Source organism: Castor canadensis, chromosome 7 (genome assembly GCF_047511655.1).
Source record: "Castor canadensis chromosome 7, mCasCan1.hap1v2, whole genome shotgun sequence".
Lineage (NCBI taxonomy): Eukaryota > Metazoa > Chordata > Mammalia > Rodentia > Castoridae > Castor > Castor canadensis.
Genome location: NC_133392.1, coordinates 146,907,990 through 146,931,281, shown reverse-complemented (window position 1 = coordinate 146,931,281; position 23,292 = coordinate 146,907,990). Strand labels below are relative to the sequence as shown.

At 47.4% G+C, this 23,292-nt stretch overlaps 1 protein-coding gene across 5 annotated transcripts in view; it reads right to left on the bottom strand.

The window, feature by feature from the left end:
• Positions 1 to 8,738: 8,738 nt before the first annotated feature.
• The window catches only part of Wnt4 (Wnt family member 4), a 31,981-nt gene continuing 17,427 nt past the window's right edge, over positions 8,739 to 23,292 (bottom strand). For 3 of the 5 annotated variants that reach the window (XM_074081054.1, XM_020177119.2, XM_074081056.1), the window contains exons 3-5: positions 21,173 to 21,304; positions 20,939 to 21,081; positions 17,658 to 20,192 (exon numbers count right to left, since the gene is read on the bottom strand). In XM_074081054.1, coding sequence (XP_073937155.1) covers positions 19,725 to 20,192; positions 20,939 to 21,081; positions 21,173 to 21,304 — 743 coding nt within the window. In that variant the 3' untranslated portion in view covers positions 17,658 to 19,724. Of the gene's footprint in view, positions 11,064 to 12,366; positions 12,681 to 17,339; positions 20,193 to 20,938; positions 21,082 to 21,172; positions 21,305 to 23,292 lie in introns of those variants that run through there. The other 2 variants (XM_074081057.1, XM_074081058.1) reach the window with 2 other exon arrangements.

Below are 23,292 nucleotides of genomic sequence, written 5' to 3'. Positions count from 1 at the left end.
TAGGACCTCAGATGTGTACCACCACACCCAGCTTGTTTTTGAGATGGGGGTCTCACTAACTTTTTTGCCTGGATTGACCTCCAACCACAGTCTTCCTATCCCTACCTCTTGAATAGCTGGGATTATAGATATGTACCACCACACCTGGCCCAGGGGTGAATTTAAATTAAGACTTAGGTGATCCATAGTGTACTCTACCTAAATCTGTATACTGTTTGCTTATGGATCAGTGACAGAAAGTAATATGTGCTGAATCAATACCTTGGACTGGAGAGACTTCTGAATTATTCAAGAGTAGTTAAAGAGTAAGTCTGGGAATTCACAGGCAATGAAAATTTAAATCCAAGGCAGCATCTACTCTAGGAAAATAATTGCAGAGTCTTGTCTCTGTCTTTAATAGCTGCGTAATCTTAGAAAAGTCTGTGAATGTTTCTAAATTTACATCAGTAAATTAGGAATAATGGTAATAACTACCTCTCAAGTGTGAGGACTACATGAGGTCATATATGTGCGGGTTTTTTTTTTTTTTTTTGGTGGGACTAGGTTTTGAATTCTGGGCTTCCCATTTGCAAAGCAAGTACTCTGCTGCTTGAGCCACATCTCCATTTTGCTCTGGTTATTTTATATTTTGGCAGCATGCGTTTAAACTCAGGGTCCTACACTTGGTAGGCAAGCACTGTACTGCTTGAGCCACTCCAGCCCATTTTTGTGTTGGATATGTTCAAGATAGGGTCTTCAGAATTACTTGCCTGGGGCTGGCTTTGAACTTCGATCCTCCTGATCTCTCTGCCTCCTGAGCAACTAAGATTTCAGGTGTGCGGCACCAGTACTAGGCTGCTCTGGTTATTTTGGAGATGAGGTCTTGTGAGCTGTTTGGCTGGGCTGGCCTTGAACCATGATCCTCCCAATCTCAGCTTCATAAGTAGCTAGGATTATAGGCATGAGCAAGCAGGACCTGGCTGCAAGTTGTTTTTTGTAAGCACAAAAGTGCTGTGCTATATTAGCAGTTACCAGATTTGCAATGGGAAGAATTTAATTATTACGTGTGAAGTTCTGACATCATTGTGATGTACTGTTAGGTATTTGTAGGAGATTTTGTGTTTAATCTGTTACAGAAGCATAGATGATGATCATTGTTTTTGGCAGTACTAGGGTTTAGAACTCAGCCTCATGCTTGCTAGATAGGCACTCAACCATTTGAGCTATGTCTCCAGCCCTTTTTACTCTGGTTATTCTAGAGATAGGGTCTTGCTGTAGCTGGGATGACAGTTGTGCCACCATACCCAGCTTTTTTCAAAAGCTTTTTCAAGATGATATCTTGAAAACGTTTTTGCTCTGGCTGGCCTGGAGGTTGGTGACCCTCCAGATCTCAGCCTCCCATGTAACTTGGGATGACAGGTGCACACCACTGCACCCAGCTATTGGAGATGAGATCGCTTGAACTTTTTACTGAAACTGGCCTTGATCCTATTGATCTCAGCTTCCCGAGTAGCTAGGATTACAGGGGTGAGCCTGGCACCTGGTTTTTAGATTGAGTAGTTTTGAGAATTATAATGTTACAGCTAAAGATGGTTTTCAGCTTCCTTTAAGAATGCAGAGATAGCATTTCTACCATGTACTTTAATTTCATAGAAGTGCTTTCTGCACATAGTACGTTGTTTCTGAAGAGTTCCATATGTGTTCTCTCTGAAATTGCTCTTGTCTTTTTGTGGCTCCTGAAAAACAAGAAACCACTAAAGATTAGGCCAGCTGTGTGGTTTACTGAGTCCCAGAATTAAAATTGGCTGTGTCAAGTTGACCAAACATCTCAAGCTAACACTAGGATCTTGCTGGAAGGGATAATGAATGCTCAGGAGACATTTTTATTTAGATTCATGGATCTCCTAAATGCTTTTGTATAAAGATACATAACATGTTTGTTTAGTACTGAGAGGCAGGCCCTCTGTGATACAGTAACCTGGATGAGGGTGGTTCTAGTAAGCATGAAAATAAGTGGGGAGTTACAGAACACACTAGAAGAAAGCATATTTAGTTGCTAATATACAGAAAGGTGGGAAAATGAGAAAAAACCAGGAATGGCTTATTTAAAAAGGAGGCATTTGGGCTGGTGAAGTGACTTAAGTGGTAGAGCACATGCCTAGCAAGTGTGAGGCCCTGAGTTCAAACTCCCAACTCTAGGAGTTGGGACAGGAGCCCTGTTCCACTGCAGCCTAAGGACAAGTGTAGTGGGAAGAACTAGCTTTCAAGGCTTCCGTAAACAAGTGAATGTGTTAGAGAGAGAACATCACTTAACACTCAGGGAGGTGGGGAGGGGCTCTTCCCTAGCTACTGAAGATCATAAAAGAAATGGAACAAGCTTTCTAGTGAAATAAAAGCTATGTTTATTGAGTACTTATAAGTGTGCATCAACTTAGTCTTCACAGCAGCTCTGTGGGGCTGATACAATAGATACTCTGCGATATTGTAATTGCTTAGCGTCTCCAGCCAGAGTTAGAGTGCAGATCTTTCCGATTCTGTGGGCTTTTACCACTACTTACCATTGTGTGGACGTAAAATGTACGTTTCTAATTACAAAGCTGAACATCGTAGCTTGAGCATGTCATGGTGGCCAGAGCAAGCAAAGCACTAGAAGAGGCTTTGTGTACAACAACAGGCTAGTTGGGGAGCAGCAATTTGAAGAATGGGCGTTAGGATCAGTTGTAGCTTGAGAGAATGATAACCCTTTCCCTTGGAGAGCTTCTTTAGAGGATATCTTGAAAGGACATGGATATAGCTCAGTGGTAGAGCACTTGCCTAGCATGCCCAAGGTCCTGAGTTCCATCCCCAGCAATACAAACAAGATGGAGTTTCCAATTTAGAATATCTTGAGGTACCCTGGTCCATTGTCATTTGATCTGTAAAACAACAACACATTTGAGTGTTTACTTTGGACTCCCAAGCCTATGTATGGATTAACTCAGTCCTTATAGCAATTTCCATTCTTCAGATGTGGAATACTGAGGTTTGTTACAATTAGTTAAGTAACTTGCCAAGGCTTCAGAGCTAAGTGAATGAACTGGGGTTTGAATTTGGGGAGTCTGCCCCTAGAGTCTGTGCCCAGTTGTCTTTGTTTCCATCACAGCAGTCCTGTGAATTGGCAGAGCTAGGTCTGCTTTTCAAGCACGCTGGGCCTGGGTGAGTACCCAGGGCTAGGGGCTGGGAAGCCAACTCTTAAGACCTGGCTCTCTTTTCTTATTGGTTTGTCCCAAATCTAGGGTGGTAATTGGACTCCAGCTGCATTGTCTGCCCAACATTTGGGGCCTCAGGCAGTTCTGAGTGTACATAATACGCTCAGAAACATGAATTCACTTGACCCTCAGTACAGCCCTGAAGAGAGGCAGGGCTGCTAAACAACTCGGCATTGTGGTGTTGTGCAAAGTGCTTTGGATTTGAGTTTAGTTCTGCCACTAACTTGGTCTCTGACTTCAGACAAGTAACTTAATGTTTGTAGCCCTGCATTCTCTGCTGGGAAGTGTAAGTAGATGTACCTTACCTGAGAGTTGTGAATTGTTTTATGTGAAGCACTTAGCACAGTGCCTGCCTGGCAAGTAATAGATACCAGCTATAAAAGGGGTGAATAGTAGGTGTCATCACTTCCATCTTCATTGTTGACTCAGTCAAACCAGGACTGGAGAAGCCTATTGACTTGTGGGTCTCAGGTTGCTAGATGACTGAAGGGCCTTCAGCCCATTGCTAGAAGAATAAGGCCTCTCCCTTATATGTCATCTTTAACCGATCTGATGGGACAGGAAATGTGTCCAGAGCATTAGAACCACTTGTGTATCCTTGATGCCAGCTTTTTGGCCCTTGGTGAAGCTTTGAAAGTCTGCTCTGGTTTGATGGGAGAGGGATTTGGGGTTGATTCTGAAGTGCTTACTCCTGAAGAAAAAAAAAATGGCCCTTTCTTCTCTATTTTGTGAGGACTCGCTTGTATTGGATGTAGAGATGTTGGAAGTTAGATGCTACATGCCTGGGCAGCTTGGGAAGGGCAGGCAGTACTTGTGATTTCCTCACTAGCCTCCTGTGAGAATGACTTCATTGCAGCATGCTGAGTTTTCACTTCTCTCCTCTGCTGCAGTAAAAACTTCTTTGTCTTGGATACCAGTTTATTCCAAGATCACTTTTAGCCCCCTAGGGACCTTTGAGCCATGGTAAATACAATGTTATCGAGCCTAGGTTTTGCTTTTAGCTTGTATTACATGTTTGATGTTCTTTCTTCATTTCTCCCATGCTAGTAATGACACTACTAGAAAATGCTCTGATTTGAGAGTTGGAGACCGAGGTTCTAGTTAGGACCTCAAGAGTTCCCTTGGACAAGTGGCTGTACTTCTTTGGGCCTTAGTTTCCCCATGGTTTGTGTCTTTTTAGTAGTAGACCTCTTTTTTTCCTAAACAAAATCTTACATAGAATCCCATTATAAAAACAAAAGAGATCATGAGACAGCTGTGGGTGATGCAGGCCCAGCAGCTTTGCTCTCCACCATTGCCTCCTTGACCCAAGCCAATGGGAGCTGTATATGTCTTGGGTGGGGTTGGAGGTGCTCTAGGTTGTTTCCAAGAGATTTGAACACCACTGGAACAGGGCCGACTCTAGCTTCTTACATCTCTTAACTTTTTTGCTAGCTATTGACAGGTATTTAATAAAAATCTTTTCAGTCTGTATACTAGAAGTAGACTGTTGAGTCTTTGTAGTGCCAGTTCTATGCGGAACTGTTTAATTTTAAAGAGAAACAGTACCAAACAGGAAAAGCACATACACTTTGGAATAGAAGGACTTCAATTTGAACCTGAATATTAATAACTGACAAAGTTCCTTTGGCTTGAGTGTTGATTCACACATCTGTAAAATTAAGCCACTATACCTGCTAATCTTTTGCACAATTGTCATGAAGATTAGGGGTAATGCATAACCCCCCCCCCAAAAAAAAGAATGAACACTCAATTCAGACACAGCTTTCTCAGAGGGAATTCTTCTCATAGGAGAACATCTACCTTTGTAGATAAATATTAGTGGATTCAAAACTGTCAGTCACCACCAGTGGTTTACCCTGGCTTAGGCGTTCGTTCATTTTAGGGACACTGGTCTATAGCTTGCCCACTTGACAGGAGGCAGTATAGAGTACAGTGAGTGGGAACATGGTGCTACTGCACACTGCCTGGGTTGGAATCCTGGCCCCACTGCTCACCAACAATGTGAACTTTTGATGTTCTTCTTGTTCCAGTATTTACCTCATAGAGGTTCTGTGAGGATTCAGTGAGTGCACACGTATAGGGTACTTAGAACCCTGTAGTATCTTTAGCTGTCAGGGAACTTACTGCGTAAAGGACTTGAGGCTTTGAAGATGCCCTGAGTGGCAGGTATGTTTGGATCAAGCACTTCCTGAATGGTGTTCAGAAATCTGCCAGGTAGTCCCAGTGATATTGCCAGTGGGTGCTGAGATGTGTGCTGGTGCCTGGTTCCTTCCTGAAAATAGTGATCAAGAGTTTCCATTTGCACAGTGTTTGACTTCCTTTCAGTGTGTCCCCATAGTCTCTGCAGTAGGCAGGCTAGGGGTAGGAATTAATTACATTTTAAAAAATAATGGTGTGGGCTACGGGAAGGGAAACGATTTGTTTAGGTCTGCACAGCTATTTGGTGACTAAACTCCAAGCTGCTTGTATTTAGGCTTTTTTTCCCTCCCTCGGTACTGGGGTTTGAACTGAGGGCCTACACCTTGAGCCACTCCACCAGCCCTTTTTTGTGATGGGTTTTTTGAGATAGGGTCTCACGAACTAATTTGTCTGGGCTGGCTTCAGACTTTGATCTTCCTGATCTCTGCCTCCTGAGTTGCTAGGATTACAGGCATGAGCCACCGGTGCCCAGCATATTTCTTATGCTGCATTTTTCTCTGGTGTGCCTTGATGGTATACCTGGTACAGTCCTAAGTAATTTCTTCCCTTGTGATCACTGATTTAGTGCAATTCATTCATTTGTGCACTAATTCACTTATTTAACAAATACTAGTATATGCTATGAGTATGGTGAACGAGTCAAAATTTCTTTCACTTACGGAGCTTAAATCCTTGTATGGGGAAATAGACACAGTTGAAATGTATGCCATTTGAATGTATGATGTCAGACACACATGCTGTGGAGAAAACAAAAGTAGGGGACTTCACTGTCCAGTTTGCTCTGATTCTGTAGACCTTTGGGATTTTATTCTTTTGTGTGTGTGGCAGTACTGGGGTTTGCTAGGCAGGTGCTCTACCACTTGAACCAGACTCCCTTGACTTTTGGGATTTTAGACAGGATGTCCTTGGAAGTCTTTAGAGGCCATGAAAGGAAAAAGAATTGCTTCTTGAAATCATGGTATTGTATCATCAAACTATTTAAGTGTTTTAAAGTACCAGGAGACTTTCAGATTATTATGTCTAATTTCCCTCTGATATTTTAATTGTCTTGACGATGTTATAGTCTTAAAAAAGTCCTCCTCAGGAATTTTTTTTTTTTAAACTAGGGCAACAAATTGCTGTCAGTCCTGTATTAAATAAAAGAAAGGTTGAGTGCATGGTCAGTCAGGCTTAGTGTAGAGTTTGGCACCATGATGCAGTGTGGCAGGTGATGAATCTGACCCCAGTGGCATATGTCTACTTTCTAATTACAGGTGTCTTTTCTGCCCATTTAAGTACTTAAAAAAAATCAATATTAGCATCCACAGATTTTTGGGGATGGTCTTCTTGTATGGCTTGAAGAAGTCCAAGATTATCTTCAGTCCCCCAGTTTACACAGGGAGAAGGGGACCTCTTGCTCTAAGTCACATAAGCTTATTTAGTGGAACAACCAACCTGAATTATATACAGTTCAGCACTCAGTTATGACAGAAGGTACTTGCCTTTTTTTTATACTGGGTGAGCAGTTTTTGCTAGTGAAGAGTACTAGAACTTAGTATTTAACAGGAACTCTGCACACACTGGGGAGAGCCTCCCACCCCCATCCTGAGGTTGTGGGTCAACTAGACTATACAAGTCCTTGGAAGACTGAATGAAAGGAGAGAAGAACCAGTGAGGTGGGACTTCTCAGAAGAGAGTTCTTGAGGCTGCTCAGAGGGGAGGCTGTGTTTCTGATGTCTGGTCAGTGGGCATGACCTGTTAAATGGTGTTTCCATAACAGTGGCGGGAGCTTGTTTGTAACCATTTTACAGGAAATCTAGGCTTAGAGATCTGCCTGTTTTTCTCTTGAAGTCAGCAGATGTGTAAATGTCTGGGGCTGGAGTTCTTTACAGTGGTAAGAGAGGGCATGCATCTTGTAAGTAGATGGCTGCTCAGGGCTTGGAGGGAAGCCATAAAGCAGTCAGGTGTCCTTGATGGGATGGATCTTAGCATCAGTTTGAATCCAGTGAACCTAAGTTATCAGTGACAGGAAGATAGGATACTCACTGAGTGAAAAAGCTAGAAAGGGCCATTAGAGGTCATTTAAACCAACCCTCTCACTTTGGATGGAGTGGATAATAGCTTTATTGAGATGACATGGGTATATACAATTCACTTATTTAAAGTATACTAGTCAGTGGTTGTTTAGTTTACTCACTGAGTTGTGAGATTATTACCATATTAAACTTTAGAATAATTTTCTTTATCTCAGAAAGAAACATTGTACCCTTTAGCTATAACCTCCAAAGCCCCCAACCCTATCCCTCCAGTCTAAACAAGCACTGATCTACCTTCTGTCACTATATTTTTGCCCATTCTGGGCATTTCTTATAATATGTAGTTTTTTGTGTCTGTTTTGTTTCAAGGGCCTATTCACACTGTAGCATGTGACACTACTTCATTCCTTTTTATGGCTAAATAACATTCCATTGTGTGGATATTTCACATTTTTCATATTCATCCATCAGTTGATGGACACTGGAGTTGTTTCCACCTTTTGGCTCTTACAGATAATGTTCCATTGAATATTCAGATATATTTTTTTTTGTGTGGTCTCTGAATTTTCAGATGAGGGAATCTGAGTGGGGTTATTTCTACATTTCCCGGGGCTGGAGGGGACTGTGGTGCCAATCTGCTTGATTAGGCTGAAAACTAGCTATAGGAGCTTGGAGACTAGAGATTTATGTAAGTGTTGGAATTATCTTAGTTTTGGGTTTTTTTCTGTTTCTTTGAGAGGATATACAATGGCACCAGGGAGGACATTGGTATCACATTTTCTACTGACTCTGCAATCTGGGACAAGTGTCTTTGGTAAGCCTTTGTTTTCTTATTTGAAAACTGGAATCTGCCTACCTTGCAGTGTTGTGAAGACTACCCAGCATACCTGGATGTCTAAATGGTTCCATGAACCAAGAAAAGGGCCTAAGATGGACCTGTAATGATCCAGAGAAGCCACTAGGTGGCAGAGAAACCACAAGAAGTCTGGGCAGTTGTGCACCTGGAACTTAGCAAGGATTCTTGAGTTTGTTTTTTTCATTGCCTCAAGAGGAAAATATAGATTCCAAAGTTGCTGAGAAAAAAGTTCTTTGCCCACAAAGTCTTGTCCTATGTATACAGCCTGTATTTTTACCTCTGAGAACCCCTACTGGCCTCTAACACCAATTATCTTGCTTCCCATTTGTCAAAAAAATTGCTGCTAATTCCCTAGATCCCAGTTTTCTTGATTTTTATGAAATTTCCTACCTTTCATGTAACCTTCATCAGTCTTTATATGCCAAGATGAGCAGAATGGGGAAGTAAGGGGGAATGTTTAGCTTTTTCTTGGGCCTTTCAAGAAGATATTTTATAGTTTGGATTCTGTCAGCTCGTTTTTGTTCCCAGGCGGGATAGTTGTGTATTTAATAGTGTTGAGGCTCCCTAGTTTGCAATGGTCTCTGTGTAGAGGATGGAAAAAGGTGAGTTATAGGGGTGGATTAGCAGGATCCAGGACTGGAAGTAGCTTTGAGAGTTCCTTTGGTCCTATTTAAAAAAAAAAAAAATGACTGAATTAGAGGGAAGCTAAACCTTTAGTCCTGAGCCTCTGCTGAATGCCTCTGGTAGGCCTGAATCTTAAAAGTTCACGGATCCCTGCCATTCCTGTGCCTCAGGCAGGTCTGGCCCTACAGTGAACCGAGAACCAGCTGGCTCTGGGCTGGCTCTGATCTTACTGTATCTGTTGTCTTTTCTTAACCTATGTTTAAGCCTCACCTTGGCACTCCGCCTTTCTCCTCTTTTTTGCAGTGCTGAGGTTTTGGACACATCGAGCCTCTATGGGTATTCAGCATGATGGTGAACACATAGTTCAGATGTTTGGGGAGAAGGGGGCACCAAGAGTGAAAAAGAAATCGTCAGGGAAAAAGCACACAATGTGTTATAATACCTATTTTATAAACTATCAAAAATGCTTTCATGTTCTCTTCATAAAGCCCATGAGACCAGTAGAACAGGTGTTTATTTTACAAATGAGAAAACTGGCTTAGAATTGAGCTATAAGATTCCACAGGTTGAACTAGAGCCTTTTGTTTTTGAGTCCAGTTGCTCCCCATACTATTGACTAATGGCCCCTTTCTATCCAGTCTAGGTTAAGAAGGTTAGGACTGGCCTTTCATTTCACAAAGTGGACCAGGTTCATCCTTAGCTTCTTTCATCTCTGTGTTTCCTCCATGAAACCACATACCCTGATGAGATGTTGCCATCACTTGGTCAGATGAAGGTAGAAGAGACTCACAGGATACCAATATCAGGCTGCAGGTGTGGCTTTGGCTTCCACATTTAAGAGTCTGGATTTGCCTCCCTCATATGAATTCTTCTTGTCATATGTAAAAGGGAAACATCTCGGTCTTTGGGGTTGAGAAATTGAAGTTAGGGAAGAAAAGAAATTGAAAAAAAAAGGCAGCTTTAAACATCTAGGTTTCTATCTATGCCATTGGATAGGTGCAACTTTGGAAAAATTCATTAACATCTCTGAGCTTTAGTTTTTTCATCCCTAAAATTAAATTGTACTTATGTAGTGAGGTGTGTGAGAGTTAGATATGTGTGCACAGAGAATGGTGTGTGTTCACCGCATCCTAGTTATCCACATTCTTTTCTGTGCTGCCAAGGGGTGGGCACTTGATTACCTTACTCCTTTGGTACACTGAGAGCAGGAGTCCCAGGCAAGGACTGGTTCTTGGGAATCTCACCCCAGGGGCTATAGAATCTGATGAATTTGTACTTTCCCAGGAGAAGGGGGAGGATGTCTTTAAACTTCTTGTTGGCTGCTGAGCCCTGGGACAAAGGGAGACAAGCCCCAGGGCTGAGACAATCATGTCTTTATTATCTCAGATGTCTCAGGCCTGTCCCCCGCCTGAAGATATATGGCTGGGAAGGCTAGCTCCATGGCCTCGGCCTGATTCCAGGTCCTAGGAATGTCTGGCTGTTTTATAGCAAACAGGATCACGCACAACAGCCCAGCATCCAGGCATCTCCGCCCTAGCAAGCTCATTCTCTCCGCCAGCTTGTAAAACAGTGGGACCTACAGCAGTGTGACACAGGCTTCATGGCTCACAGGGTCCCAGCAACCTGGCACGAAAAAGCAGTCCTGGATATTGGCAAATTCAACCAAGGTCCTGGGCACAGGACCAGCAGTTGTAGGCCTGACTGTACCCAGGGACCACCTTTAAGGCCAGGCTCCACTGGCTCAGTTTTCATTTGTAAGCTATAGGCTCCCCTGATTCTAGCCTGTTTCTCTCCCTTTTGACCCCTTTGGGAGCAGCTGCAGGGAGCCACTGAGAAGGCTTGTTTACAGATGCACTTGGCATGGGATGGGGAGACCAGCCGCGATGAGTCCTTGAGTTCCAGTGTCCAGCTGCTCCCAGGTGCTGAGAAGCCTTCCATTCTGGGCCCCAAAGAAACGAACCCACATTGTTGTCTTTGGCTGATGCTTCAGGAACTTGGAGATGAGAAGACCAGGAGACAGTAGGTCAGATGGCCGTCCAGGGCATCATTTATAACAAAACCGTATGGGCTGGCCCTCCAGGGAGGCCTTGTGCAGGACTCAAGGATCACAGAGCCAAGCTGGGGCTCTTCTTTGGTGCCCTAAAAGGGGAATTATGGAGTCCTAAAATTACGGGGTAGTAGTTTGTGGAGATAGCTTAATCATTCCCTAGAGTCCTTTCGAATGCAGAAGGAGGGGGTCAGAGTAATATCCACAGAGCTGGAGCCTTTTGTACTTTAAAGCACTGACACTGCTGTGGTGCCCTTTCTTCAGGGAGTTTTTCTTGCATGAGTATACATGACCATGCTGTGTTTTTCTGAAAATCTGTATGCCTCAGTTCATCTCACGTTTATTCAGTGTTTCCAACCCCCCACCCCCACTAAGTATGAGATAGAAGCTCCAGATTCCAGCCTGAAGGAGTATACAGTTCGGGATATGAACATGTAGGCAATATTTCATGTGTGACCCAATGTGGCATGTGCCTTGGGGAAAACACAGGCCTGTGACAGCATGGCTCTTTTTTCTGAAGTGTGTCTTCTGTCCAGCTGAAGTCTATCTAGGGAGCCCAGCTCAGATATCTGCTGGTGTTATTCACAGTAGTGGTCAGGTAATGTCTGAGCCTGGGCTGTGTAACAGGCTTTGTATACTTTATCCTCCTTTTATTCTCACAAGGCTCTGTGGGTGGCCACTCTTTTTCTGTCCAGTTTATAACTGAGGCAGCAGGGTAAGCGACTTGCCCAAAGCACACAGTTAGGAAGTAATAGAGTTGGGGTGATTTGGCTCCAGAGCATTTATCCACTAGCTTCCCCTTAGGGGCAATAATAGTTCATGGACAGAAGGTGTATACAATGCAGAATGCTTATTTTAAAATCACTGTTGCTTTGGTTTGTTTTTAGTCACAAGATGTATTCTGAAATGTCAAATAGAATGAACAAGGCAGAAATTTTGTGTCTCAGCAGGGGGTCACAAGTTGATAGTAGCACCTCCACTGAGTGAGCCAACTAGGACTCTTGACTTTTGAAGGCTTAGTGAAGGGAGTCACCTGCCATTCCCCTCCCCATGTTGGGGTCTTCCTATTAAATTGAGGCCTGCTGTGATTGAAAATGAGTGTCTGAGTGGTATGGAGCTCAGCAATTGGATGCCACATCGAGTGTATCCTAGGTTCTGAGAGAGAGCATTGGTGTACATGTGTATGGAGTGCCACCATCAGATACCTGCCTGTGGCTTCTGGCCTGGGTCAGAAGCAAAGGGAATGGGAGAGGGAACTTTCTATTGGACAGCTCCCTGCATTGTGGTCCAATTCTCATGGGATCCTCTGAGATTGTCTGGATGGGGAGGCTGAGATTCCTAGTGGTTAACCTAATTAAGTCTACCTGGCAGGGAGGAGCTAGAAGGGGTGCTCACCAGATCTGTGCAGCTTCAGCTCTCAGGCGCCTGTTCTGTGAAGAGCAGCTCTTTGCATCCCCTTCTGATTTGAAGACTTGAACTGCCCCTCTCTCAGCCTCCCTATTTCTGGATTGAAGCTGCCTGAACTCATAGCAGTCCCACATCCACTTGGTCACTTCTCTGGATCCACTCCAGCTCCATGATGAATCAGAGGGGCAGCCGCTCGCCCTGTCCTGGCTGCGATAACCATCAGCCATTTCTGAAGCTTTCCAGGTGGCTCCAGCCGCTGTCCAAGAAGGGGCTGGGGGAGGAGTCCCATTCTGCAGGAGGTGCTGCAAGGAGGGAGGAGGAGGGCAAGAAGACAAAGGGAGGCGGGAGACCCAGCAGATCCTAGTGTCAGCTAAACACGTGGGACCAGGAACCTACAATGCCACCCCGCCATGCTCTCATTCTTAAAGTACTGGCTGATGACTACCATCAGTGTTCTGATGTCCCTTTCCATTATGCAAAGCATGTCCCCATCAGTGTCTTACTTGGTCTTCCCACAGCTGAAATGGTGGAGGGTGGGAATAGGGAAGGCTATAGAGAACAGAGGGTTTAGATTAGACTGGTTGGACCCTGGCTCTGCACTACACTCTCATCTCTGTTTTTCAAATGAAATTGAGAGTTTATTGATTTGCTTCGGGCTCCACAGGCTGCCTGCCATGGAGTTGAAAGGAGCCCTCAGGTCTTCTAATGCCTAGAAAGAGGCTTCCAAGGAGGGAAGGGAGAGCAGCGTCCATTCCTAGGGCTCTGGTTAGGGGCTGGTTAAAGTCCTGCTGAGGAATCTGCTTGTTTCTGTGTGCTTATGATCTGTTTGTTTTCCTGTAAAAGATCTTTTGAGAAAATACCTCCCTTTTTGGCTGAACCAAAGGGGAAAAGGACTTATTATCTTGTCTATACCTTGGTCTAGGCTAGATGTTCTAGAGCCAGGTGTGGCACAGCCCAGAAGAGGTTTGGACTGTGGTTTGTTAGCCCCTTCCTGCTGTGGGCAGGATACTGACAGTCCATGTGGCAGGTTTGGAACTGGGCTTAAAGTCTTCTGTCACACCCCAGGGCAAGGGGGAGGGGAGGGCTGCTGTTTCCTGCTATGGCTTTTGTCAACCCTACCTGTGCAACTCTAGCCTCCCTCACCCTCTGTCCTAAAGAGAAAGCTGTCTGTAGAGCAATGTATAGGTTCCTAGTAGAATGACAGTTCAGTTCAGCCCAGCCAAGGACGTATGATGCTGCTTTGCAGGGAGAGGGTGAGTGTAAAGCTCTGTGACCCTCTGGCCAGGAAGCATCAAAGGTAGATATAGGCCATCTACCTTTGAGAGGCTTAGGGAACTGGGTAAGGACTGGGGTGACACACTGCATCTTGACCAGAAGCCCGAAGCCCTGGTCTCCACCCTTAAGCAAGTTTCTTCTTTCTGTGGGCCTTAGTTATATCCTTAAAGGGCACGTGAATTACACACCTGCCTCTTGGCTGGCTTACCCAAATACCCAAATACCTATGATCAGCTATTTGTTTGTACTGTGACATGAGATAATGCTGGTAAGTGGTTTGGTATGGGCCTGACCCATAGTTGATGAGGTGCTCTGAAATTATGGTGGTATTGAGCACTGACAATCAGCACATAATTCTGACAGGACCTGGCCCATTCAGGGAGAACATGGTTGTTGCTTTCCAAAGTGGAAACTCCAAGGAGACTTAGTTCATCTGCAGCCTTTGTGAGGACTGGGAGGGTGAGAAGAAGGGGTTGGTAAGGAACCCAAGGGTTTTGAGGGTTTGGCTCAAAAAGAAGATATCCCTAGATCTAGGGCTGATGAAGGTGAAACTGGTCTGGAATCTATAAGCAAGGGTGCGTGAGAAAGGCCTTGTATGTGGCTTGGGCTTTCCGACTGATTGCTGAGTTGAGCTAATTAAGTCCAGAGAGGAGCTACTTCCTGGTCCAGGACTAGTATGTGGCAAAGTTTGTTCTACGTTCCTCCTGCCTTCCTTTGTACCACCTCCCCCATTTGTCAATCTGTGAACCTCAGTTTGTTTCTTCTCCTTTGCCGTCTATGTTCTGGGGATTCTACCCCAGCTTCGTCAAGTTTGTAGGGTACTGATGGGGCCCTGTTCCAGGGTCCTTTTCCCTTGATTGATAGACTTTGAGCTCCTTGAGGTCAGGGGCCAGGTCTGAATTACCTCTTGGTTTGTACAACCAGCATGGAGCTAGTATCCTTGAATGTAGCCCCTCTTGGCCTCAGTTGTTGGGCTAGCTAAGGCAGCACAGGTATGAGTTGGACCTTCTCCTTCACAGGTGCATGAGTGAGATGGGGGTGTGCTGAGTCAGAATACATGGCTCCTTGTGTCCAGCTTCCTCTTCCTGGTTGGCCTAAGGCTTGGGAACAGTGACTGTCTTTCTGGGGCAGCCAGGGCGCCTGGCCAGAGCATGCTCTGTCAGGCACTGTCAGCCCTTCAACAAGCTCCGATCCCACTCTTAACCTAGAGAAGGCCCTGGGTTACTGGTGTTGTTCTTGGCGGACCACCGGGCCCCTCAGCAAACAGGGAGGCGAGTGTGCACCCAGCCTGGGCCTGTTTGTGTTGGCCTCGCTATGCAGGGGATTAGCTCAGCTGGGCTGCTAATTGCCTCCGAAGTGCCGGCCTAGATGCTGACAAGGGCTGGGCCTCTAGTCCCCTCCTCCTCCAGTGGGCACAGTGCCAACCTTGGGGGCCTGGCCCAGAAGGGCCCCTTCTCTCCCCTGTCAGCGCCTGCTTGGCCTACACCCTTGAGATGCGGGCAGGGGGTCGCTAGGACTGGAGGTTCAGAAAGGGAATGGCCGGGGGAGATGCCTATGTAGTCATCTCCTGGGCCAGGCCAGGCCACTAACCATCCTTAGATACCTCCCACTGCCCCTCTTGAATCAGAGGCCTTCTGAAGCTCAGCACTTTCTTCTCTCACTAGGAAGCTGCTGGATTCTTCACCTCAGCCACTGCCCATAGGTCCCTCCACACCTCTTTCTTTCTTGTGTTTCTCCCTCTCTTCCTTGTGTGTATCTCCCCATGCAATTTCTAGCACTTTTATGCCCTTGTCAGTTACCTGTTTCCCTCACTTCCTTTCTACCTGCGTTCTGTGTTCTCCTAAAGCCTGTCTCTGGGGCCCCGTATTTTCCATGGACTGCTCGTCTTCAGGCCTGTGTTCCAAGGGCAGGTACCTAGGATGGACTCTAAACACAGCCACAGTGCCTGCCAGCCCAGCCTGGGGACTGAAAGCCTTCCATCCCTCATAAGTCCTCAGGGCCTGCCCCATGCTCCTGTAGCTCTGACACTTCCACTTCCACTTCTGATGGTGAGTTCCTTGGGCGTATCCACTTCAGCTCTTCCAGCTGGTGTCTGAGCTGCTTCACTTTAGTTTTGCTGGCTGCTGCCTAGATATCCTGGCCTCTGGGATTCTCTGCTACCTGGCGCTCTTTTGCTCTGGAATATCAACCTGCTTCTGACCTCTGAAATGGGGTCAAGGTCACCTGTTCCACATTGTTTCTACTTTCTCCCTTGTTTCATCCCCTCTTTCAGGCCCTTCATCTTATAACAACCTTAACTGTCTCCTTTCCTATGTTCCTAAAAACTGAATAGTGGTATTTATGAATTTACATTTGTTTAACTTTACATATGCTATTTCAACATGTCGAAGAAAATAGGTTCTGTCATTTAGCCCCATTTGAAGGGTGTGTGGGGGGGCGGGGGGAGGCAGCCCCCTATTACAGTGAAGAAATGAGTCCCCAGAGAGGATGATGAATTACATAAGGTTCCACATAGTGAAGAGTTGGCAGCTCGGGTTTCAAACTCAGGCCCATCTCCTTTCAATGCCTAAGACTTTCACAGTTCTAGAAGATGGCTGATCATAGAGACCTTCACTTTTTGGCTCCACAATCCTAGATTTTCCATATCATCAGTCCCTTCTCCTGTCTTTGGCCCCGATTCGAGGATGAAGTGTCCTTTTCTAACCACCCTACCACATTCCGCCAGTTATGTACAGATGCATGTGTGTTCTGCTGTCCTGTGAATACTTCCCTTCAGCCCTCACCTTACCCAGAATCTGGAAAGCCAAGGACACAGTCTAACTGTTCCCAGGTTCTGTGTACTTTTCAGTGCTGATGAGCACAGACCTGGTTTCCTTGATAAGGAGGAGGATCTCACCAGATAGAATAGGGGTTCCTAAGAAAGCCACCTTGGTTCTCCTCATTAGCAGGGAACCTTGGCTGAGGTTTTGTTTTTTTTTTTAACCCTAAGTATTGGGGCTTGAACTCAGGGCCTACACCTTGAGCCACTCCACCAGCCTTTTTTTTTTTTTTTTTTTTTTTTTTTTTTTTTTTTTTTGTGAAGGGTTTTTTCGAGATAGGGTCTTAAGAACTATTTGCCCAGCTGGTTTTGAACCGTGATTCTCCTGATCTTTGCCTCCTGAGTAGCTAGGATTACAGGCGTGAGCCACCGGTGCCCAGCTTGGCTGAGGTTTTTACTTCAGCTTTAAGATGGTCTCTGCCCTGACTCCTTATTCTGGCCTACCCTATTCCTGGAATTTACCTTTAGCTGTAGGCCTGATTCCTTTGCCTCAGGGCATTGCTGGAGCCTCCTGTGTCAACACCCACTTCACCAGAGCCTCCTCCCAGGTCTACACTCAGGAAAGATCTGGTATCTCATTATGGCCAAGGTTGAAATAGCTGGTCATGGCTCAGTGAAACATAGAGTGAACCTCTATGTGTCAATGGTGGAATTTCAGATAGCAGGTAGGTGGTCCTGGGGGCCTCAAACCAGTTTTTTGGAAGAAACAAGGCAAAGGGGGGGGGGTCTCTACTTTAGAATAGGCTTTAGTAAAAATGTTTTTTAAATATGTGTTTAGTAAATAGTAATTGATTTTTCCATGTCTTCCCCAAGTCTCTATTCTCATCTCCCAATTCCACTAAAAAAAGTCATTGCCACAATTGCCAGATAAAGAAATAATCATTTTATCGTGCATCAGACTATGTCACAGGGATGTCACAATGGCAAGGAGCCTTGTATAAAAATTGGAGGATGGGGTGGGGCAATGGAGTGGAGTAGCAGCATCCAGAGCTGGTGTAATCCAGCCCTAGGCCTCAGAGGATATCACTTTTGCCTTGGGACAAGAATAGTGGAGAGTGGTTCATGCAGGATGTGGACTTTGTGGCCAGTTTCCAGGTCTCTGTGTGACCAAGAGTGTGGGCTATGTCGGGCCTGTGTCAAGTCCTCCTTTTTTTAGAGATAGTTTGAAGCTGGGCATGTGCAAGGAAGCTCCTTTTCCTGTGGCTTGTGAATTTCTTTGGCCTTGGCAGCAGTGGCAGTAGGACTCAGCAGTGGTTCCTAGAATGTGGTCTGATTCACCTAGGTCGCAGCCTTCAGAACCCCAGGAGGACCAGCTTTGAGGCACTTCCTGGCAGAGTGGAAAGGGGAGGGAGGCCTGCGATCAGGCACACATCTCACTTCTCTGCTCCTCTGCATGGGGAGGGTAGCTCAGTGCTGACTCTACAAGGGGGATGGCCCCACTGCTCACTCTGGTTGGGTCTGGCTCTGCCAGTAAGGGATAGTATTTTCCATGGTGCTGAGCAGGCAGTTGAACTAAGTCTATCAGAGGAGCAGTGGGCCCAACTGGGCAGCTGTGAGGACCCTTGGTCAGCTCAGCTTTCATCCACATCAGAGTCAGCCTGCCCAAGATTATCCCTATTTTCAAATGTGGCTCCAGCATCTCACTTGGTTTTGGCCTCCACCTTGGATGGACAATGAGCATAGAGCTTGGCTGGGGGATAAGGGTATTGACCCTTTTCGTGAGGGAGCCAACACCAAGAGGCATAAACCACGAGGCTTGGAAGAGAGTTTCTCTAGGCCTGAACCCATATTCTGAATCTGAGACTTCACATTCAGACACTGAACCCAGGAGCCAAGAGTTTGGAATCCTGGAGCCCCAAAGGGGAACCCAGAGCTCAGGACTTCAAACCTAGAGGCTAGAACCCCAAAGTGTGAGCAGCTTGGACATTGGTCTGACAGCAAGTTCTCTGGTGGTTGGGAGCCCAACTGAGAAGCAGTTGGGTCTGAGTATATCCTGTTCACAAAAGTCTGGGCTGTGATCCTGATAGTTTGGTGGGTGCACAAGGTCAGGCCCCCGGCTGCTGTGCTGTCTCTTGGGGAATCTTTTGCAGTACTCACAGTACCTGGGGCCTCAGGGACCTGTAGGTCCTAGGAGTGGAGGTGTGGACAATTCACTAATCTGCCTTTCAGCTGTTCACTTCAGAGCCTTTTCTCCCTCTATAGGCATGTGGGACCCAGCTCAGCCTGTGGTCTCTGGCTCCTGCTGCTTCCCTGAACCTTTTCTAATAGCCAGAACTCCCTTCCCAAGACTCGGATCCAAGGAGATCTGCAGCATCTGTGTCTGGGTACAGGGATCAGGAGGAGCCTGGTTCTGCCTCTGCCAGGCAGGCTCATGGGGCTGGTGAGCATGACCTCATGCTGTGAACAGGGTGTGCACCACACTGCTCCCAAGATTGCTGTGATCGTCAAGGGAAATGCCCCAGTACAGGACATAGGACACGATATTTACTTAATAAATTTGTTAAGTGAGTGAGATATCAGGGGCTCTTTGCACAGCCTTTTCCTGTCTGTGTGTGAGATTTCCATTCTGTTTCACAGAGAACAGCATCATAAGGGATGACTCACATGGAGGTGTAACTTGCTAGGCCCAAGCCAGGATCTCTAGCCCTTACCTCAACTGCACTTCCTGCCTGGAAGGTGCAACAGAAGTAGAACATCTAGCTGCCTATGTGAGGGCTAAATGCACACTGTGCCCTTGATCTGGTCTGCCATTCCCTTTCCAGGGAGTTTGAGAGACAAGGTTACCAGGCTCAAGTTTCCAGAGGGCCCTGTGTAAGTGTGGGGTAGAAAGTTGAGAGCTCTTATTTTTCAGGTGATGTGACTTCCATCAAGATGGCATCTGTTTTCCCTGCCATAGGGCTCCCTGTTTCCCTAGATGGCAGGTTCCATAGCCACGTGCTGTAATACTCCTTGTTACCCACCTTAAGTCTGCAAGTAGAAAAATGGTCAGCAGTGGCCACATGTGGACAGCCAGGGCATGAGTAAAGTCCCTTTGGTCAGTGGCAGCCACAAAGGCTCAGGCATTGGAGAGGCCCCAGGTGGTTCCCTTGGGGTTGCCTGCCTGGTTTTGGCAATAAATAACATGAGGACCCAAAAACCAAACCAAAACAAAAAATACAACCAGTATCTCTTGGGGTAGGTGGTGGGAGACTGTTTAAATTATTGGCCTTTCCTGGGCCACTTGGGGTGGTTGTTGGGCACAGACTGGGTGCAGTCACCGGCACGTGTGCAACTCTACTAGCCGCTGGCACTGACGGCACTTGACGAAGCAGCACCAGTGGAATTTGCAGCTGCAGCGTTCAGCCAGCTCCACTTGTGCTGTGTGGAACCCACGGCCACAGCACAGCAGCTCACAGCCGTCAATGGCCTTGGATGTCTTGTTGCATGTGCGGCCTCTTGTACCCAGCACACCGCTGCGCATGTCCTGCTCACAGAAGTCTGGGCTAGGCTCCAGGTACACCAGGTCCTCATCTGTATGCGGCTTAAACTGTGCATTACGTGGCACCAGTGCCCTGGAGGAGCCCACGCGGCGTGGCTCCACCTCAGTAGCACCATCAAACTTCTCCTTCAGTGCATGGCCCACCTGGCGGAAGGGTGGCACGGCTCGCCAGCACGTCTTTACCTCACAGGATCCTGACACGCCATGGCACTTGCATTCTACCCGCATGTGTGTTAGGATGGCCTGTGGGGAGGGTTGGGAGAGGGGCCATCAGGAGGCGGCAGCAGAAGCTGGAGAGGGCCCCTCGGGGCTGACAGAGGCACATGGATGGGGGACTGCACAACATCAGGGACTCTGGGGCTGAGGCTGCAGAATCAGAAAGGTTACTGTCATGTGTCCTCTGTATTAAGCACCTACTGGATGCCATGCTGGGCTGGTTAGCAGTGTTGAGGACAGATGAATAAAATGCTGTTCCTGTGCTTGGGGTACTTGGAGTTGATGGAGGAGACACTAAAGGGCATGTCATGAAACAGTGAGTGACAGGGAAGGACACTGCTACACTTCATCTCCACAGAAACCTTAGGAGTAAGGCATCAGGGGAAGGCGTGGTGCCATAAGTAAGTGTATGATCTTTGGGGCAACAGAGAAGGGTTCAAATCCTAGCTCTGCTGCGTGTTGTGGTGTTTATGTATGACGGAGGCTGGATGCACACATACACATACACGTGTGTTTGCATGCATACGGACATATGGACAGGCCACTTAACTGTGCACCACCTGCTTCCCACCCAGCCTGTTGTTCTAGGCAGGTGTTCTTATTACTTGAGCCACTCCATCAGCCCCCCAGCCTGTTCTATACCCTGGCCTACAAAGTTGCCTCGTGCTGGTGAGAGCCTGGACATTTCCTGAGTGGCTGTGTGGGTGGGAGTGTTTTGGGGATCCTGCATGCTGTCCCTTCCCTAGTGCCAATGGGGGTTAGTGCCACACTACCTTCCTGCCGGCCTCATTGTTGTGGAGGTTCATGAGGGCTCGGCTAGACGAGGCCCCTTTGCTTCTCTCGCGCACGTCCACAAAGGACTGTGAGAAGGCCACACCGTAGGCAATGTTGTCCGAGCATCCTGACCACTGGAAGCCTGGGGTGTGAAGGGCGTAAAGAGGGCCGAGGTGAATGCGGACCAGGATCCGGGCCCCTCCCCTCCCTTACTGATCACCTCCTGTGCTTACCCTGTGGGCTGACCCCGTGCACTGTTCGGTCACAGCCGCATTTTTCCAGCTCCCCACTGCTGCATGCCCGTGTCACTGCAAAGGCCACACCTGCTGAAGAGATGGCATACACGAAGGCCGCCTCCCGAGTCCCTGTAGGAGGTAGAGGGAGGGCAGGGCTGGATCCTAGTGCTCCTCCACATCCTCCTTTGTAGAGAGGGAGGGGTAGCTGGGGCCTGCTGAATGCTGGAGGGCAAGGAGGGAGGAAGGCAGGTGGAAATGTCACATGCGAGGCACTGGACCCACCGAAATTATTGTGCCCCAGGCACTGCCCATACCTCACACGTGGACAAGCACATTCTCCCTCAGCCCCATGAGGCAAGTACTATGATTATCCACATTTTGCAGAGAAGTTTGGCTGCTTGTCACACAGCACGTGGCTGAGCCAGCAGACGGCCTTGCTTCAGGGCTCTCAACTCCCAGGGGGGCCACTGTTTTCACATCCTCTTTAGAAGAGGAATGACAAGCCAGGGCGGTGGCTCACACCTGTAATCCTAGCTACTCAGGAGGCAGACATCAGGAGGATCACTGTTTGAAGTCAGCCCAGGCAAATAGTTCTTGAGACCCTAGCTTGAAAAAACCCATCACAAAAAAAGGCGTGGCTCAAGTGGTAAGAACACCTGCATAGCGTGAGGCCCTGAGTTCAAACTCCAGTGCCACCAAAAAAAAAAAAAAAGAGTGACAGTCATGTCATTTTATGGGAGACCAAGCAGGCTCAGGAGGTGAGCTGACTCCCAACACTACAGAGCCGTGAAGCTGCACTGCAACCTCAAGTCTGGCTCCTTTTGTCAGTCTCTCCCCGCTGGTCCCTCTCGGCTTTGAGGGGTCTTCCCCTTGTGACTCTGTCCTGGTTCTTCCTCCAATGCTGGGCCTATTGCTGAATGTCTTACCTCCTTAAGAGGCAACCATAACGAGTAATGTATTAACAGCAGCTCCTACTATTTAGCCTTGCTTCTGGTGACTAGGGTGCCTGTTGTGCACAAGCCCTCTGCCTCCTACCAGCTTTGTCTAGCCCCAGTGTAAACTGGGACATGCAGGTTCTGAAAGGGGGAGAGTTTGGTCCCAGTCACACAGCAAGGTGACAGAAATAGGGCTCACTCCAGCACAGGTCTGCCTGCCTCTCTGTCCCAGTTCCATACTGCCTGTGGCTGCACAGGATTCTATTTTGGTGCCGGCCCTCCTCCCCTGCCTGAATGGATGTTTTTATCCTCCTAGGAACTGTGCCTGGGGGTGTAGCTGTTGTGGAGTCACTTTCTGAGGGTGAGGTAGGGCTATGTGTGAGTAGAGTGTGCGTGCTGGCTGGGTGTGCAACCAGACAGCAGGCCCTGCTCCTCTCCTGAGCCCTGTGAGAGCCTCTGTGTGTTGTGACTGTCCTTCTGTCTCTTGCCATGGGGTCTGTGTCCGCAAGAGTGGTGGGGGCAGGCTTCAGCTTTGTGGTTGGCAGTTACCTCTGTGACACCCAGGCCTGTGCTCCCAGCTGCCCTAGGGAGCAGCCACCGTGGTCAGATGGGAACAATCACCTCCTCTGTGCCCGTCTGTGGACAGAGGCAGCTGAGGCTGGGTGCTGGGGTGGGAGGCAGCAGGGCCCTGACACTCAGGACGCCCTGTTCTTCATGCAGTCCCTGAGCTGGAGATACTGCCACCACCTTCTCCACTGTCCAATTCTGCTTGGCCATTTTGGGCCAGTACTGGGGGGCTTGGCTATAGCAATGGAGCCTTGACAGCCTGGGATGGAATCTTCTCCAAGTTAATAGTAGGCTCATGTTGGTTGGTTTTATTCTGTGGCCGCCCAGAGAGAGACAACTTCAGTTTCTGGTATTTCTGGTATTTCCAGGCTTGAACCAGCACAAATCTTTGCCCCAAAGACCAAGGGGGAAGGGAAGTCAAAGCAGGAGATAGGACTGATGGGCCTGGTGGGCGGCCTGGCCTCTTGGCCTTGTGTAGCCCCCTCTTCTTGGATTCTCTTGGCTCCCAAGCCCATCTCCAGCTCTGGAGCTCTGCCCCTGAGCTCTAGTGTCTCTTGGGGTTCAGGTCTCCCTGTGAAGTTGCTCATAGGTACCACTGCCTCATTCCCTAAACCA